This window comes from Xylocopa sonorina, chromosome 4 (genome assembly GCF_050948175.1).
Source record: "Xylocopa sonorina isolate GNS202 chromosome 4, iyXylSono1_principal, whole genome shotgun sequence".
Classification (NCBI taxonomy): Eukaryota; Metazoa; Arthropoda; class Insecta; order Hymenoptera; family Apidae; genus Xylocopa; species Xylocopa sonorina.
In genome coordinates, this window is record NC_135196.1 from 4,928,090 (window position 1) to 4,948,150 (window position 20,061).

General features: G+C 41.8%; 1 protein-coding gene across 2 annotated transcripts in view; it reads right to left on the bottom strand.

The window, feature by feature from the left end:
* The window catches only part of LOC143423113 (lachesin), a 308,507-nt gene that overhangs the window by 213,465 nt on the left and 74,981 nt on the right, over positions 1–20,061 (bottom strand). For both annotated transcript variants that reach the window (XM_076894204.1, XM_076894203.1), the window contains exon 2: positions 7,384–7,493. In XM_076894204.1, the coding sequence (XP_076750319.1) occupies positions 7,384–7,493 (110 nt within the window). The remainder of the gene's footprint in view (positions 1–7,383; positions 7,494–20,061) is intronic.

A 20,061-nucleotide genomic window follows, 5' to 3' on the forward strand; every position in this document is an offset into this window, starting at 1 on the left:
ATCCTGCGTGCGAAATTTTAAATAACCTCTGCAATCGAGATTGAAGCGTCGATAATAACCAAATATCGAACGAGCTCCGGTTTCGATGCGTTTGGAAACGAAAACACGGCCACGGGATTACTTCGACTTGGGGTTGACTCGCTCCCATCGCTGTGCAACAGTCCGTTCGACTCTCATCCAGGGTAACATCTTAATAATACAACCGACTGTCGACCCTCCAGTTCATTACTCATTCCTGGCCGAGGGTGGAAAGGAATCGAGGATAACGAACCTCTTGGAAGTTGACGGCGACGTCCCCGCCGCCGACTCGTCCGCCAAGGATCAATTGAAAAATCGTTCGAGCTAATTAATTGAGGAATAATCTGAATGGAACTTAATATAACCGGATCGGTAGACCGTCGAAGGGTGGATCGGTTCGCGGTGGGAAATTTTTTTGCGGCCACGCTGAATATCTGCGAGTGAAACGGTCCGGTGAATAAATAATGAGACGGTGTTCAAGTTTATAGCACTGCTCATAAACTAAAAAAATGTCTCCTTTTTATAGTGGAGCTGTAAACGACACTTCGAAGGTTACGCTCCTTCGTAGAATTTTTTTTTCTTTAAATATGCAAACACTTGTACATCTTATTAACGCGTTACTGATTACAGTAATTGAAGTCTAGTAGATTAACCTCACCATTACAAGAATCTTGAAATAAATTCGAGATATAAGAGAATGTGTAAAAGAATATAGGAAATATCTTAAAGAAGAAGTCTAAATATCTTTTATAGGAGAAGCAATGCGCGTCTACGAATCATCAGTTTCAACGTCTCCAGCTTGTCCCGGACAATTTTCTTCTATAATCGTAAAACGAAGGAGCAGACGGAAAAAATGGTTCCAAGTCAGGATCGAAAAATATATTTTCTTATCAGGCATTTCTTCCTGGTCCCATTTCCGTGGGAACGCCGATCGTTCCAGGCAATCTACCCACGGCAGAAGGTCCGGTGGCACACATATAGGCCGGGGCCATAGCAAAATAATATCATTAAGTCGAGAGATCCCCTGTTAGCCGAGGACTTGATACGCATCGAGCTACTTCGACGGCTATCTTGTAGTACAAGCAACCTGATTTTCCTTTTTTCCACCCCTAACGTTACTTATCGATTTTACTCCCCCTCCGAGATAAATATTTAAAGAGTTCCGGTTTTCCTGGCTTTTGTGCTGATATATGGGTCGCTTGATCGCATAAATCGTACACGCGTATAATGCGCGAATAAAATTCATGTCCTCCTTTGAAGTTGTTCTTCGGAGAGTTTGTTAAACAAAAGGTCTCCTCGAGGGACACACTTGTGTGTAAGATAATTTTTATATAATTTTTATCGCTACGTCGAATGTATAAGACACTTGTGTGTGGCTGTACGAGTGAATGGGTAGGGTAAGCACAGTACCAAACATGGAATATGCATATTTCCTGGTTTTCAAATAAAAATGAGAAATTGGAATCAAATATAATATTTCTGGCAAAACGAAAACAAATTTTGCCACAGAAAGTTAATTAACCCTTTGACGTGCTTGCAAACAAATTACAAATCATCTAACATAATATATAACCAAAGTTACATATCATTCTTATTAATTAAAAAAAATTATGCAAGCACAAAATATAAAACTACTGTCCCTCGCTTCGTTAATTACGCAATAAACAATCACATTAATTTCTAGAATTAAAAAGGACCATACTAAACGAGGATTTTCCGATTTTTAACATTATCTTCATCGTCAGTGGATAAGTAAGTGTGGAAATGGCTAATCAACCGCGGATTACCAGGAGAAAAAAGAAGGAAGCGCGCGAAAGAGGCGAAGAATTTTCAAATTACGTTCACCCGGACGTTTCACGCGACGGGAGCCGATAAAGCTAAAGGAAATTCCTTCGCGACCAACTCTCCTCGCAGCCGTCCTCGTATTGACTCGGACGGTGGCGGCAGCGAGGATCCAGGAATTTTAATATCTCGTGTTTAATGGTATTTTTCTTGCTCGATGTATCCTTGACTCGCCAGATGCCTTTCGAGGCGGCGATTTTCACCGCAGGCTCCTCGAAACGAATAAACGAATTTTCGCAAAATACTTGGCACGCGATATCGATTGCGCCGCGGCGAGATGTCGGCGAATTTCTACGGCGACACTTAAAGCGCTATTGGCGCCATTTGTGATACGTCGAACCGCCCCGGACCGACTCCTGAAAGAAATTGAATTATTGTTGCGTTCGGCCTGCATTCTTCGGGGCGCGCTTTTCTGTGCGCCACGCCCGCTGGCTCGTCGAATATTCGATGCTACATTTGTGCGAAATTTGTTTTCGAGAGGAATTTAAATCGTTACGAGATGCCATTACACAGCAAGTTGTCGAGTGCCGATTTTTCTCCACTCTAGATTTAATACCTCCTGTTCAATTGTGTAACCGTAGTGAAAATCGTTTATTATTGTCGGCTTGATCCTGCATAATTTAAATTTCAAACATGTATATTATACTTAAACAAGAATCTACTTTCCACTGGTACAGAGAACAAAGTTTGAAAAAAGTAAAACTTCACGTACAAAGACAATATGTTATATATCATACATCAAGGATCATACACATATTTGTAACGAGAAAAGAGCTGAAACTAATTATGAAATAATATATATATACATTTTTAATTCTTACTAAATTATTATTTCACAGAGCAGAATAAAAATTCCAGATATTTCAACTAAAAAATTTGCCATTGCAAAAGAACTTGAGGACATCATTTCAACTGAAGGTTTTTCTATTTTATCTCCGCAAAGAAAACAATATCTCCTTAAAAAATAATTTTCTCAGCGCGTATATTCACATTTGGCCCCGCGAAACAGTCTCGCGCGTCTAAACAACCCCTCCCAATCGCCATAACCGAAAATCAAACGATATTGAACCGCCGGAAATGGGAAAGAACAGAAACGATTCGTCCTGGTTATAAAGTAACGTGGCAATCGACGCCGCCACGTGCAGGGTCGAAAATTCGAGGCAATGTAATTCCCGTGGCGACGTGTAGCGTCGAATAAACCTATACAATGTGGCGGCAATATCGGGGCACGTCGGTAACGACGCCGAGGCGAACGGCGCGGCAATTACTTCCCTTTCGGTATTCGCGTGATCCCGGATGCGGTGAGTGGCGAACCGGATGATCGTGGGGTAATAACGTTGATCTAGCTTCGAGGGTGCGAGCCGGCCGGTTTAAGTGCGTGTTTAGCGGTGTCGATTCCCCCTATGGCGTCCCTTTACGCGGAACAACGACGGCCATTGGGGTAATGGTATGTGACTTGGAAGAACGGGCCACAAGGAGAAAGGGTTCTTTCACAGATACTCGACTCTCGTGCTGCCTTGATCGTTGGCCATTGAAAATCGACGATCGACTCTTGGCTCGAGTGGATATTTCGTGTTTTACGTGACGTTTATGATAACAGAATGCAGTTGCGATGATAGGGTAATTGAAGATAGTTATTTTTATTCAATTTTAATTTAGCCTTTTTATAAGGGCCTACTGAACTTTAGGTTCACTTAGGTGAATTTAAATTACGTTTCTGTGTTAATATTGTTGGATGAGATTGTTTGTAGATTATTTTATTGTGAATTAAAATAGTATATATTTTTATTCTTATTGTAATTTATATTCAATAGGACTCTCTTCATCGCGATCCGTTTGGAAAAATTGTAATGTCTTACACTGTTCGATTTCTTTAGAAGAAAAAAATAAAGTTTCCGTGCTCCTACGAAGGGTATATCGTTCCTATATTCTTACATTGGAAATAACATTTCACACTTGATATACTTAATACTTCAATAACCTTTTGCAAATTCACTTTAGAGGAAGTACGCATGGAATCTTCCTCATGCTCGTTGATCAAATTTAAAATTCGAGCCACTGCTGTATTGGAAATTTTGTTCGTACTTCGCGCAACATTTCAACCCCGCGGCAGTAGAATATGTTGAATATCTGTTCGTATGTATATGTTGTATGTTATTTAGAGGAAGTTACAATGGAAGATATCTTTTCCAGTTACAACCGCACGCACGTTGGTCAGCTCTGTAAACGTGGGGGTAGTAACGCTGATACAAGGGTGCGATTTTATTGGTTCGAACGTGTGTTGAACGGTGTCAATCTCTGGATAAGCGGTCAGTCAGACGGTAAAGGGTTAAAATACGACGCGAAAGAAAAGCTGTTAGCTGAAAGCAGCTTGTATGTACTCACGTACAGCGAAAAATAGTATCCCTTGACGGTTATGAAGTTATTGGGTATTGTCGAGGTGTCAATGAAAGGATTAAGTGTAATCGTTTTCTAAAAAGAGACTATATAACTTCAAATAATAATTTAAGCTTCAGTAATTGCAAATTTTTAATATAATCATTTTATCGAATAAATAGATGGAATTTTGATAATCTCTTACCATCGTGAGTCGAAAAATAAGTAAAACTGATAGTTAGTCTAAATCTTATTCCCTACCTTGTTTTTTAAATGCAGTTTGATAAAATCAGAAATCTAAAAATACGTGTCGCATTATCGCATATAATTTTGTTATTTTTAATAACACGTTTGCATACTTGGAAACAGTTGTTTGTTTACGATCTGAAGAACTCTAAACTTTAATTAAGGCGCACAGGATTCGACTTCCCTTCCTCATTAGCGACTGAAGTATCATAACCACATCCCCAAGACCGAGAAATACACGTATATACGGAGAATCATAACGAACCCTTGAATTAACGAACTAATTCCCTTTAATTAACTTCTTGTAGTAAGATTCTACAATCAAGAAAGCAAACTTTCGTTCACTATATGAAACGTATCAGAAGCTCGAAATAGAGCGCAGTCTTGTTATTTTTCGTAGGAATGTTGCCCGTAAAATCTTAATGAGACATTTCCTTTAATTAACCTCTCACGACGCGAAACTCCAATCAACGAAGCAAACTCTTGCCAAACATACAAAATATATCAAATGCTCTAAACGAAGCACAATCTTTTCACATATTTTTCTAGAAAATTTTTATCAGACCCAAAATTAAAGATCAGAGTATTGCAATAATTGAATATGACTCGTGCAAAGACTTGATATTTGCATAATTGCGGTAAAAGCGAGATTATGCTTCGAGTGTTAAATAACTGCTCTAAATGAAGCACAATCTCTTCATATATTTTTTTAGGAAATTTTTAGCAGACCCAAAATTAAAAATCAAAGTATTGCAATAATTGAGTATGATTGGTGCAAAGAGTTGATGTTTGCACAATTGCGGTAAAAGCGAGATTATGCTTCGAGTGTTAAATAAATTCCCTGGAGTCCTGATTAATTTTTGCCTGGCGACTGCACAAACCGTTCGAGACAGCGGCGATTTGCACGATTTCAATGATCGATCCGAACGATCACGCCCGCGCGTCCTCCTCCCGTCTCCGTTCGCGACGTGTCGGTGGAATTAAAGTTCCCGAGATTCGCGTGGTACTTTCGACGGGAGTAGAAAAGTCACCGCGTCGTAAACGCGTTGTAGGATCTCGTCGAACGGATTCCGAATTTAAGATTCGAGGAACGGCAAGAAGACGACGACACGGCGACCCCCCTGCGCGACGTACGAGTTGGCGATAGTCCAGAAGATGCCAATTCAATCTTCCTCCCTGCTGCGGATGGAAAATTTCAGGTGCCCTACGAACTTTCCTCTTGTGCAGCTACTTTCAGCCACTGCAGTCCTTCGAGTACGTTTCCTCCCACCCTTTCGACCCGTTTCCATACACTCTGTCTCGCGTTCCTTAACCATTTACCTATTTACCACTTTTCTTCATTCATTTCGCTTTCTATTCGCAGCTAATTATGCTTTGTGCAGTCGTATGCGACATTGCTGAACAATTAACTTGAATTGGATGGAAGACTTTGACGCTGAGTCATATTTTCTAAATGTTAGTACGAATTCTGTAATATCTATTTCGTGTTATCTTATTTTTTGTTTTATTCTACGTAAAGATGTTTAATTTATTGTTTCTCTCTTTTTCTAGCAGAGGATGTGCCTATGTTGATTTTCGTCTAAATATTTCGCTATATTAATATATTAATATAAAAAATATATTTAAAGAGAGAATATAATGGATTTACTGTTACACGTATGTCTATACTCTGTAGGAAAATATTTTCCTGTTTACGCGGTTTTTCTAATGGACCAAAGAAATATTAGTTTGCCAAATATGTACGTACTAACAATCGTGTGTGCACGATGAATTGTAGAACCGGATAGATGTGAATTTCGCCTGTGATAGGAATTTTCATCAAACAAATATTCGCGCCGTACGAAAGACACTCGCAGATTCTTTAATTTAAAAAAATACTCAGCGTTATTAAAAAATTTTTTCACTTCCAGGTATTACTTTTTCAATTCCAGGTATTTCCCTTTCAATGTTCACGCGATAACATAAAAAAAAAAACAGTAATACACGAAACGAGAAATTGGAGAGCAAGTAAAATCACCGTAGCAGCCGTCCGACAAATTAATTAAATCTCTCAATAGTCGAACGAAGTAATTAATCATCAATTATTTACTATAATTTTAAAAACAGATTTATTTGAATAAAATTGTTCCCTCACTCAAAGAACAGGCGACAAAAATCCAGATGAAACCGTTCTGAGATAAAAAAAAGGATCCAAATTTCGCGGGACGTCGAGAAAACTCTTACATATTTCGTACTCGTTTGGCATTTGCAATTTGTCGCAGGAAGCGAGCGCGATTTCATTCCGCAAAAATCGCTAAGCAGCCAGAGCGTCGACGCCGAACGGAGGAGCAATTAATTTATTCGCGCGCAGGATACGAGTGCGCAGAGCGAGAAAATTATTCAAGAAGCTGATAGGACACGCGCGTTTATACCTGCCGCTCGTTCGCGAGTAGACCTTCCGCCCGTTTCAACGCGCGGCCCGCTTCGAATTTAACGAGCTCCTTCATTGATGAATCGTATTCATCAACGCGCCGCACGATTTCAGCTCGATCTCTCGTGATCTAACGACGCCGCGTAATCAGCGCCGCGCTAACGGAGAACTTCCGAGGCACCTGCTGCCACTTACTTAGCATACATCGCGACGCTCGTCGGACGGGCTAACGCGTACCTCGCCTCGAGACACGCGGCTTTTCCGACTACGATTGTGAACGTGCCAGCAGCCGCGGAAACTACGCGTTTCCTACTCGCGACGCGTTCGTTAGAAACCTGTTTGCGGGAGAGGACACGCAGGAGAAGATATTACCCAGACGAAATTATTCTTTCGCATTTATCCTGCAACCGATCAAGCGTATATCGCAAATACTTTTCATCCAAATGAAATATTCGATTTGGAGTTTAAAAGAAATCAGATTCATCGCTCACCTTGTACGGCCCCAAATCCTTCACGCTGCAGGCTAATTTCACGTTACGTCCTGCTGGCACTGTGATATTTCCTATTGCATCGACGAACTCGGGATCTGGGGCGCTGGTAACTGAAACAGAACGAAACAGTTGTCAGTGCAAATATCAACGCCTTCTTTAATATTCAATTCAAAATCAAGACTTGATTTTCTTCTAAAAAAACATAATATTGACAGCAGCGAGGAAATAGCTCGCCGCTAACAGTTGGCAGATACAAGCTTCAAAAGTAAGAGTACCGCAATCCAGATTTCGTCGTGATACACTGTCAATTCCGAGCGGGGCAAACCGTAGGAGACGATCGCGCAACAAAGACGTTCCATCCTGTTCGCGTGACATCGCGAGGGTTCGACGCGGGACCAGTTGTATTTCCTGGGTAGGTCGCGTCGCACAAAGGGAGGAGAGATCGATCGATCGTGGAGGCAGCATCTTCTCGTGGATGCGCTTTGAGTTATAGGGAGCCGCCGCTCGGACTGACAGCCTAGTTATTGAATACAAAATGCAATTTTTCAAGTCTGCCACGCGGTACATCTGCTCGCAGCCAGTCCTAGAGAGGAGCGGACCGTCCCTAGCGCGAGAGCTGATCGAATCCGCGCCAGGATTTCGAGATACACACCCCCGTCGAACCGGGACCCGACCCATCCATCCTGGAATTCGTGATCGCGTCTTCCCGTTGAATACCATTATTTCATGAGTTGTACCGCGCGCACAGGGGTGGTACAGATGAGGACGGAGCGAGATACTCGCTGACAGAAACCAGCTTCGATGTTCGAGGGTAGTTTCGGGACGCGAAGTGATTTTGAGGTTCGAAAGAATATTGGACTCTTTCTTTCGTTTCGCGGGATTAACCATTCCTTGGAAATCGTTTTCTTTCGTTCGTGAACGACGTGTAAAATTTATTTTTCGTATGAGTGTACAAGTTTTGAAGATCTATTTCATTCTTACTAATTTTACTTGTCCTCAAATTATTGCAATGTCTGTGTTATCGTTTATAATGATGTTTTCTATTAAAGAATTTTTTGAATGTTGATATTATTTGGAGAAACCGCTTTAAAGACAGATTCTCTTCTAGAATTTCTTTAACTTTAATACTTTATAGATCAAATGCGATTTTGTATAAGAATACAATGTATAGATTTGAACAGTAGAAATACACGTGAACAGACATATGCTACCAGTCACGGTTACCAGATTCGTTCCATAAATCACAAAATTAATTCACCATAGATTCATTACCATTTACATCGATATCGTATGATAATAATTATTCTTGCAAATGAGGTATTACGAGAAAAATACAAAGCGTGAAAGTGATCGGTATACCTTGAAAGGAATACGTTTTAACAAAAGCGAATTAATGGAAACGCGTCGACATAGAAACACGCATCAAATTTCAACGTTTCAAAAGCGATCACAGATACAACAGAGGAATCATAAATCAAATGTGTGCGTAACACAACTACAAAAGAAGAAGTGCCTCTCTCTCCTATCCTTTGCACAAGAAATATAAATATAAATTCCGTTTAAAAAAAGTCAATTCATTTTTATCTTAAAATTATTTCAACATTTAATAAAGTATCAGAAATAATGCAATCTAGAATAATTGATAAACTTCTGTAGTGTTTCGAGTTGCGCCACGTTTATAATGCATTCGATAATATACCACCGTATAATAACGTCACTAAGCCAAGAAGAAATCGTCAAAAGAACAAGATTCCGTCGTAGCTGTTCTGAAATTCCGACAGCAAATACTCGATGAGCCGGGAGGCCGATTCGCGAGGTACACTTACCGATTCTATAGCACCTAATGCCTCTCAAAGCGCGCCGCTCAAACGTTATTACGGATTACAAGCGGGGATATCGGTCTCCGGGCGTGGTGTGCCGTAGACGGGGATACGAACGGCTGGCCAGGGACGAGGAACCGAGAGAGAGAGAAAAAAAAAACCGAGAAAGATCGTTACCTCTGAAGAGACCCGCCACTCCAAAGAATTTCCTGCAGAGGAAGGGCGCTACTTTCGAGAGTTCGAATGCAATTCCGCTAACGATCCGTACAGTTGCACCTGTATCCGTGGCACCCTTCACGCTCACCTGGAGCTCCAATCCAACCCTCGCAAAGGAGAGCCTGCCGCCGCTGTTTCAAGGCATCGACCAATCGCGCGCTTCGAGGGCACCCTGCACGAGTTTCCTTAACTTCGTGTCCCCCCTTTTTCTCTCTCTCTCTGTCTGTCTTTTTTCGACATCCCAGACGTGCAAGTTTGAGCGAGTTAGCGATAGTGACTTCCTGAGTTAAGGGTAGCAGCGGACAGGTATCTGGGACTTTTGTGGCTCGAATTTTAGCAGTTTCCGTTCCTCGCAGCTTGTAGATCGGAATTATTTGTGTACAGTCGTTGTTAGCGTCGCGCGAACTTCAATTTCACATTCAAATGGAACAGCTGCGTTAATTGACGCTACGAAAAATATATACTTCTATTTCAAACAATCAAGAGACGATTCAGAAAGCCAGAGAGCATCTTTTTGTAAAATAAAGGAGACTCAGTTGTGGACGATTAAAGACTGATTCATATAACTTTCCACTGGTTATTTAAGTCAATTAATTATGCTATACAGTGTTTACACCCACGTATACTGTTCTGAACATTTATCTTCACGTCTATCGATATTCAACAAGTACGAAAATCGAATCGCACCCTCCACACGCGATCCGCCAGCGAGCCGTCGACCGCAAACCGACGCAACCCCCGCGACGCACCAGAGATCCGCCCTCTGTCCGCGGCACAAAGCGCAACAGCGCTTGTTTACAGCGTTGTGCATAAAAATAAATGCGGAACGACGGGCTCGTCCGTGCGAGGAAGCCGCGTTCTCCGGGTTCTCGCGTAGCCTAGATTTACATGCGCGTGTACACGGGCAAATAAATGGAACGGAAGGAGAACGGAGAAAGACGACGACGTAACGGCGGGGTAGGGGGTAGGTAAAGGTGACTTCAAAAGGTGGCTGCCGCTTGCCAAGCGTGCAGGACCCGTGCTGCTAAGAAATTCTCTTTGGGCCACTGCCATCGACGTCGCTATCCAGAGCAGGGTGCGCCATTCCCGCGTGAGACTGCATTTCGAACCCGCTTGCATTTCGCCGCGATGTGCGTTTCTCGCGGACCACGCTGATCCCTGCAGTTTACAAATGCTGCCAAAGTGTCTAATGTTCGATCAGTGAAACTGTTGAAAATTGTGGTGTTCTCGGTTATTGGTCAGATCCATTTATTTCTTCGATAACGGTGTGAGAGATATTGCACGGTAGTTGAGGGTTGAAGAGAAAATTGTAAGCAAGCATAGCTTTGGCTTTGGATAATTTTGTTAGAACTAAAATTATTGGAACGATTGTTAGTTCGAAGTAATTATAGAATTTAATCTTCACTGGTTGGTGAAAGTTTTCTGCAAAGTGGTTTATTAGGTACGTTGAGTTTTTAAATTAATTGTAAAGAACTGCCAAGGACGTGTGCGATACCACATGGTCCGTAACCCCTCTCGCTTGGTTTTTCTCTACTTTATTTATATCTTGTTCCCTTACACGGTAATGTATTGCAGTGTAGTTTCTTTGTATGCAAGTATCATTTATAAAAAAGACGCAATGGCATGTATTTTGAAGTTATAAAATTTTAAATATACCACTGAATTTTTAAAATTACTTATAGTTTGATTGTAACGCAGATATATATCGATAATTTCAAATAATTTCAAATATCGGTCTAATTAAATGAGAACCTACTTTCCTCGCATCCAGTGATCTTCTACTTTTCTTAAAAGAATTATTGTCAACTACGAGATAACGATCGTACAGCCCTATAAAACCGTATCAATCATTAATGAAATAATTCTCATTATCGCAAAATCCATATCACCCCGCCCGTTCAATCAAATTACCACAGAGTCACCAAATAATTACTCACAAACTAACTAACCCCGATTCAGTGGCTACATCCAATACCCGCAACAACCAATTGACCTGCCAATTAGGTGTCAATCAGCAAATCCCTAAAAATACCACCGAGAAAATAAATAGAGGAACGAAAGCGAAACCTCCGGTTCTCGTAGTCGCGAATCAGAAGAGGGAAAGCGGAAGCGGAAGAAGGAGGAGGAGAGAGAGAAAAAAAAAAAGAAAAGAAAAACAAGAAACGAGTAATTCAGGCAAGAATCTCGTCGTTCCCATTACGGGGAACTTTGGTCGAGGTCGTCGAGTATTAATTACGAGCAAAAGTGGACCGACTCGAGCCGCGGCTTCCATCGCGGGATAATTAATACGATGCCCGGAGTATCGGCTGTCGTTCGAATTAACGAGCGCCAGGGAAGCGGTCAAAGCGACCGAAAGAAGGGTGCTCGCCGGAAGGAGTGGCTTCTTCGAGCCACGCCGCGGTTCACCGGAAATCGCGGAGGGTGCCACGAAGATCCGGGACGTGTCGCGTCGCCCTTCGATATCTCGCGCCTACCGTTAATTGGATAAGCCTCGACTCGAGACAAAATGTGGAAAACCATCGCGACTGGATGTCTCATCAAATATAAACCGCGAATTTACTCTCTACTTACTTGGCCCCTTGCGACGCCAATGTTGAGGTATCTCGCGGTTACGATACTTCGTGAATTCTGGCTAAACGGTCGCTTGAAAATTCTGAGAGTACTGGAAATTTCACTACGTTAAAGATTGGAAAACCTACGTGGATGAAGTTGAATAATGATTATTTGGAAGAACAGAACACAACAAATAATTTATTTTAACAGATAGCAAACTCTATACACGCTCTACTCCGGACGCTATACCGCTCAAATCTTAACTAACTTTTGAGGGCTCCTTTCTCTCACATTGCGTCTATTCTCGCCCCTTCATTTCGGTGTCGAGAAGGAGGGGGCACGTTTGCGGAAAAAGGCCTTAACCCTCGAAGGCGAAGAGAAAGTTTGGAGTCAAACATGTTTAATGTCTCCAGTCTCTTCGCTTCGAGGGTCAAGTCTTCTCTTCCGCCCTGCGCCAGGGGGTGCAAAGCGACTATGGTGGACGCAACACTCTCTATTTACTTGGACCCTTGCGACATCAATGTTGAGGTATCTCGCGGTTATATTTCGTAAATTCTGACTAAACGATCGCTTGAAAATTCTGAGAGAACTGGAAATTTCACCACGTTAAAGCTTTTGTTAGAGACTGTTGTACGAGTAGATTGCACATCACAACGTGGACTTCTGCAGAGTAATATCCGCGCATGCAAGCGTACACCCATGTGTACCGTTCAAGCGAGCCACCTTTCGTGCGACACGCTCGACTGATTAAAGATCGAAAGATCGTTCGTTACGCAGCTCGAGTGACCCCGCGAATTTTAATTAATAGCCAACGAGACGATCGCGGCTGTTTGTTACCAGCCATGAAATTGTTTCCGAACGCGCGACCCAACGATTGCCACGGGGTTGTTAATTATGTAACGCGACGCGGAGCCACTTGTCCCGCTGGCCATAGATGAACAGGTGATTAGAGAACGTTCCTCGAGTGTAGTGCACGAAATTCGGAGAGCATTTTCGTGCTGTTTCTCTTGGTCGCTTTCTGAGAAGAGAGTTGTTACTGTTGAAGAGGGATGACCCAATTTGGTTGCCACGGCTGGTTTGATGCGAGTTCGCAGATTAGGGGGGTTCGAGTGAGTTAAAGCGTTTAGTACAAAAGCTAAGCAAAAAGGTGGTTGTTAGGAAAATGGCATTGTAAAACGAAAACTATTTCTCAGTTGAAACTTTAATAGACAATTATAATAGATCAAATCATCTATTCGTTGTAAGTTCGAGAAGGATTAAGATATTGTAATGTTAATTTAGGTAATCGGTTCATAATTTTGTAGTCTTCGATTATTAGAAAATTAAATCTTCTCACTTCAGTGTAAAAATAGTTCTCTTTGAAAATAGGGAACCACTAATTGTCAATTTATCGTTATTTACTTTAACAAATTATTTGAACACAGTCTAAATTTTTACAATTTTTCTCTTACCCTACTAATTTAGTATAATGAAAACAAATGAATTTGTTTCTATTGTTAAAATACAAATCGAAACGAAATTATTCAGACCACCAACAGTGCAAACAATACAAACTTCCTGATGTATTTGTATTCAATAGTACAAGCTGTTTAAGTATATCTAGTTGAAGTTAAGAATAAGAAATTAAGTGAATCAAGCAATAGCTGTTAAATAATCCATGAGTATATCAATTTAATTTAAACGTTTTTTGAGAGACACTTCATCTGGCAAGGAAACCAGTTATAGATTAAATGAGACAATTCTAAATAAGAAAGTGCTTCAATCGCAAATGTCGATAGATTAAAAATCATCCTCGTCGAATAGTTTATCTTATTCATGAAATATCTCTGACGACGTGCACGCGAATTGTCAAACGGCGCGCGAGGGCACAATGCATCGCCGCCATAAATAGCAGAAAGAGAAATTTTTATTTCTCGCGACGGTGTGCACGAGACTTTTCCAAACGGGATCTGTTGATAGAAAGAATTGTGCAAATATTGTACGTCGCAACAAACAACTGGTGCTCTCGCGCACACTGTGCACCGTATAAAACCAATAGCGACGCGCAGCGCGAAACAATTTCTGCGCCCTACGTTCGAAAGAATAAGAGTTGATGAACTGAACGCCCGTGCAGTTATTATTTATTTGCCGTATGATAGGATTTTCCTGTAATCTAAATGCGTGGCAACGGTGGACACTGTTGAAAATGCTTACTTAAATCGGTTCAACAGTTCCATTAAATGATTTCTTGCTTTTATTCGAAACATTCACACAGTCGACGATATGAAGCTAGAAATAGTGTGCAATATTTTAACGTAATTTGACGAGCTAAATGAATTTTAAAAAATTCAAATTCTACGGAACAAAATGTTTAGATATAATCATTTCTTTGAGACACAAAGTTAATTAGAAAACATCGTTCCATAGAAATAAAAAATAAGCATTCTTTGTGACCCGCTTAAAAGGTAAATTTGTGTTCACAGTTTCACAAAGGAAATGTCAGTCGAGGTTTAAAAAATTTCCCTCGACACTTCATATTTGCTTCTAACAAAACCACCATACTTTTAGTCGATCTGAATTAAATGCAGCGACCCAAATTATTACGGCGCTAATTTAATGCAAACGTATTCTGATTACGGTTGTCTTAGCTTTAACAGCGTTTCCATAATAGTCTGCCTTGTAACAATTTAACTGTTTCAGGTTAACTGATAGAATATTAATAACCTGAATTTACTAGCATTCACTGGGTTTGATGTTTACACTGAAAGGAGCGGAGGAACGAGGAGGCCGCGGTTTTTGCTTCGACGTTACTGCAAGAAATCGCTGACTTGCTACGTCCGCTTCTACTCAGCCAGGATTTATCACCTGCCCGAGGGAACAGTGTCTGTTCTTAAAAATTATACTTCTCGCAGTTAGCCGCGTAGCGGAACGAACAAAGTATTATTTGCTAATAAATTCAGAAACTGTCGTGAATTTTACGTCTATCAAATTTATTTTAATTTCAATTCGAGTTAACGAACTTCAAATTAAACCATTAATACTAGAATATCATAGAAATTTCTTGTAAAACCGAAACTAATTTTTTATTTATATGTAGATTATTATATTTAACGTTATAGAAAGAGACAAATATTATATTAACCTAACTGTTGACATCCACAATAAAAAATATAATCCAATAAATTTCTATCACATTTCTAAAGGAATCCAATGAAACAATTTCGCCTTATCGCAATGAAACCATTGCTATTATTTCAAAACATGATCCAGCTGCCAAGAAACAAACTGCACACTAGCAAAACCTACAATTACACTCTCTCGAACTACTCGTGATGCAAAAGTACAGCATATAAAGTCCTACGAAACGTCTTCGTTCCTCGTACAAGACAAATTCCAAGCAATCCAATTAGCTCCGACTTGTACGACTGAAACAAGCAGTTACCAAGTGGCCATTATCAGGGGCGTAAGGAGCTTTCTTGTATTTTGGCAGGCGCAGAGTTCACCGAAAGCGCGAACAAGTAAATCTAAAAGGCTGCGCGTCGAAAGGGTTGCGACGAGACTTTGAACAGAGGGAGGCGCGAAGGGGTAACAGGAGCAACAGTTTACGTCAATTTTCCACCCTGGGTAGAGCAGGATTGACGACGACGGGGGTTGGGCTGGCTCTCGTTGCACCCTACTGAAAATATCACTGTTACGGAACCGATAGGTAATCGGGCGTGAGAAATATTTCCCGTTTGAACGTGCCGCCGTGTGACGGAGTGCCTTATCACTTTGGCTGGCCGAGATTCGATGCAGCGAGTCTTCTATTTTGTCGTTCGTCTGTCTTACTTCCTCTCTCTTTTCCTTTCTCTTCTCTGAGCTTCTCTATTAACGATCGAAACCAGATTTCAATCTTGCATCAACGTGGCCTTTCGTCACATAGTGACGAGTTTCGTTAAACAGGAGCAATTTGAACGCGTTAAACTAAGTAGTCGAGAATGGTTAAGCTGTTTGCTATGCACGTCTGCATGATTCGATGAATTTTGAATACATATATCGACATTTGTCTTGATCAGAATCGCAGTAGTCGTGGAGCCTTCCATTTCACAAGCGTTACAAATTTTTTTCACAAAAACACCTCAGTCGTTTTCAACCCAATCATATGTGGATTTCTAGAATCATCTTCTGTTTAATCTTCCTTCGCACGCCTTCTCCAATTTCAACCTACTCGATGTCAATAAGTAGCCAGTGAATCTTCGATCTAATCGTCGAAAAGCATCGAGCATGCGAACAGCGTAGACTGAAAAATTCACGAGCATCCATCAAAATCGTTCGCCAAAGGATCGAACATCGGCAGACGCGAGAGAAAGCGAGGCACGTAACCGGGGAAAAGAGATCGACACGCGATTCCGAATGAAACGTGGCCAGAAACGCGGCACTTGAACCGAATTGTTTTCGCGTTCCCGGATTTTCATTAAACCGAGATCGCTATCGTGGCTCCCGATCCCGAGCCGACTTAAAAAGCGACAGGGGCAAGATGTCTGGGCGAGAGCGTTCATCAGAAATGCATGACCTTTCAGCGCGCGATTTCGCGACCCACGAATAAGAGAAAAGAGAAAGGAAGAAAGGGAAAAGAAGGGTCGAGCACTTCGTTACATTTCCGGGCGTTCACGTTTTCACCCTCGACGCCCGCGATGGAAAGTCCGAACGAAATCCGAGATAAGGCGCGCACACGCATACCCAGCCGCGACTCGTCGCGAGATACGAAAGTTTACCGTGGAAAACGCGCGCGTGTTCAGCATTTGCATATACATAGTGTCCTGGCCGAGGACCCCGGCTCTCGTTCCTCGTCTTTTTCCACCCGCGGTTTCGGGAAAACATCCTTCGCGCGGGAACTTTCGGGGGCTTTAAAGCGCGGATTCGAGGTGGGCGTGTGAACGAGGAGTCTTTTCCCTCTGTTACTGCCCTCCTTTTTTTTTCCACCCCCCTCGTACCTTTTTGCCTTCTCAGATTTTCAAATAGTCGAGTGCCAGGGTTTTATACTGTTTTTCTTCCTTCTCTTCACTTTCCTTATATCGCAGCTTTGTGTTATTCCTTTTTTTAAATAGTAGAACGAAATGTAAGCATTTTTCATTCGATGCGGGTTGCTGTTCGTATGTTTTACGTGGATGGGAATTAATGGCGAGATGCCTGTTTCGAGGATGGAATAATTATGTTTAATTAAGTTTATAAGAAATTATATCGATTTACCTTTCCTTCTCGTTGTTTATGATGCGAAAAATTGTTCTTGACCACGTGGCAAACATCAATGACAACATGTTATTCACGCGTGCCATGTTATGTAAGATATTTATAGAGTTATTTATCGCAAAATCATGGAGCATGTAATATAGCGTGAGCGTAGGCAAAACAACATATAATTATTCACTGTTTACAAGGAATGCATTCATGTCTTGAATGCATTCACCAAGATTGTTATTGCATCATGTTTAGTGTACAAAGATAATAATTTACACCTAAATGAATGAAGTGTCATTTCTCTATATTTCTTTTTTGATAAATGAAATTCACTGCTAACTTTAACATTAGACGTCGCAATTTCTATTTTTTAATGACGAACGCCAAATTTTAACATTCTTTAAATCAAAAAATTGTTTCATACATGAACACTACGATCTTTTTATATATGAAGCGTATTTCTTCGAAATAAAATTCATTTGTTGCATTTTCCAAAATTAATTTGACATCGCATCACCAGACAAATGCTAACGAAATCTCGTTTCAAAATTTCCCACACAACTTTATTACATTTTATGAAATTCAACTCCATGCATTCCGAATTTCCAATACTTTCCTCGATCCTCGAGAAACGGATTAATTTTTGGCTACAGCTTCCAGCTTTTTTTTTCTCTTTCATCGAAGGTGATACCAACGGAGAGTAAGGTGGAAAAATTTGCAAAATTTTCCTATCGAAACGAATCGAACAGAAACTCGTCCAGTGGATTACAGGAGCAGACTCGCCGATCGAATTCCAGCGCCTCGTTCGACTCTATCGTAACAAATCCATCGACGCGACGCTTACATCCTGCCAGCCTGCTCGCCTCCTTTTTTCCAGCGTAAGCTCCGCGCCCGTGTCATCCTCGCGCGCGGATTACACCGCGCGCGAACACAGATATCGTTTTTATCCGAGCGCCGCCGTCTGGCCACCTTCGCATCCACTTTATCTTGATTCGACTGTGTATTTTCCGTGGACGCGTTCCTCCTGACGGCTTTTTCCGCCCTATTCGCCAGGTCGAGCCACGCTTTCAAAGGGGTTGCGACGCGAGCGTGCGAATGTGCACGTGGCGCCAGGGAAAGATTTTCGACAGCTGGATTTTTCAATGCCAACAACAGATCAACTAGCTGGTATGACGAACATGCGAATTTCCTTTTCAGTCGAGTACGTACTTCGAACTTGCAATTGGAGCATCTTCGTATTGGTTATGCTTCAGTTTGGGGTTTTGATTACGTTGTTCTTTCTCAAGAGTCATTTGATTACGCATAATATATGAAAACTTGCAATTGGGTTGTATGCATATGCTGAAAGAATGATATATGAATTTGTAAATAATGTTTGTTGAATACTTTTTTTTCTCTCTGTATGGTTATTACGTTAGAATAATTATAATACTATTAATAACGCAATAATTGTAGGCTACGTTGCTAAGGAGTTCCATCTACGTAAGAGCGCATAATCTCGTTTGAAGGGGGTGTTACACGAGATTGATAAATGCAGCTTGCACCAGCATCCTCATCATCACCGCTTCCGTTTCTCTTCGTCTTCCCCCGTATCGCAGATTAGACGAACGCGAGGGCTCGATGGTAAAAATAAATTGCAGAAACGGCCAGATACGATGCGCCGGCACAATCGAATCGGATGTTCGAGAAGGTAATAAGGCTTAACAGCGCTCCTCCTGGCGAGGAAAGGATGGTCTGACAAATGACAGCGGTCTGTCTATCCCGGGACCAATGAGTCGTCCTTATCAGCCGTTTCTACGTGCAGCCTCTCGATTTTTCCTGTGGCGAGCGTCGAAAAAACCGGTCGGGTCTATCTATCGATATCACTTCTCTGCCATGGTGGTAGACTGATGAGGTAAAAATAACACGGAGGGTAGATAAACCTTTTTTCTTTCTCCCGCGCGATATCATTGCCCGTGAAGATTAAGCGGTCGTAATAAGGAAATAAAAACCGACCTGGTGCGGTTCTGAATGATGATTAACCGCAATCGTGTTTGTCTTTGCGTCGATCAAAAAATGCTTCCTTTCTCCATAACCTTTTGTCCAATCAGATGACGATATTTCTTATCAATTTAATGTTTCTTAAACTATCCACGTCTGTACAAAAAATTTAATCTAATAGAAGCGATACACCATCCTCTACGCATATACTACACCTTGTATATTTCCAGAATTTTTACCACGCATGCACGTCCAATCCACCCTCTGAGCTGCCCACCTCCCAGAGGCCCAATAAACCCAGCTAAATCTCCGTCGTGTAATACGCGAAAGAACACTCCCACGTAGTCGACGCGTTTCCTCGTCGCATCCGCTCGTAAAAGATAAAGGAGCCATCGAAACGACCGCGCTCATGAATACGCCGGTTCGTTATCACCGCGGTATCTAACCGCACGCGGCATCCAATCGGACCGCGGCGCAGGAACGAAAAACACCGCTGGAACTGCGATTCTCAATTCCATTCCTGCGCCCTTACCAACCAACCCCTACGCCCGCGAAATCACCGCGTAACTTCCCGCCCAATAACACTTACATCAATAACCCATCTGCGCGATCTCGTATCCGCGAGGAACAGTCGAAAGCGACCCGGGCGCAACTGCGGAACCGCTTCTCCCTTATCTACTTCAAAATCACAGGCATTCCACGTATTAAAGCGGGCCGTTATACGCTTGCCACGATTCTCCATCTCGCCCAGCCCCGTCGCCTTTCTTTCCGCTCCTCTTTTTTCCACCCCCTGCCTTTCTCCCTCTTCCCTCCCTCTCTCTCTCTCTCTCGTTTTCTCCCGCACTCGACGGACGGCCGCTCTTATTTCCCACCTTATCGGTTCAGATCTCATAAATTTCATGGAAAACGCGAT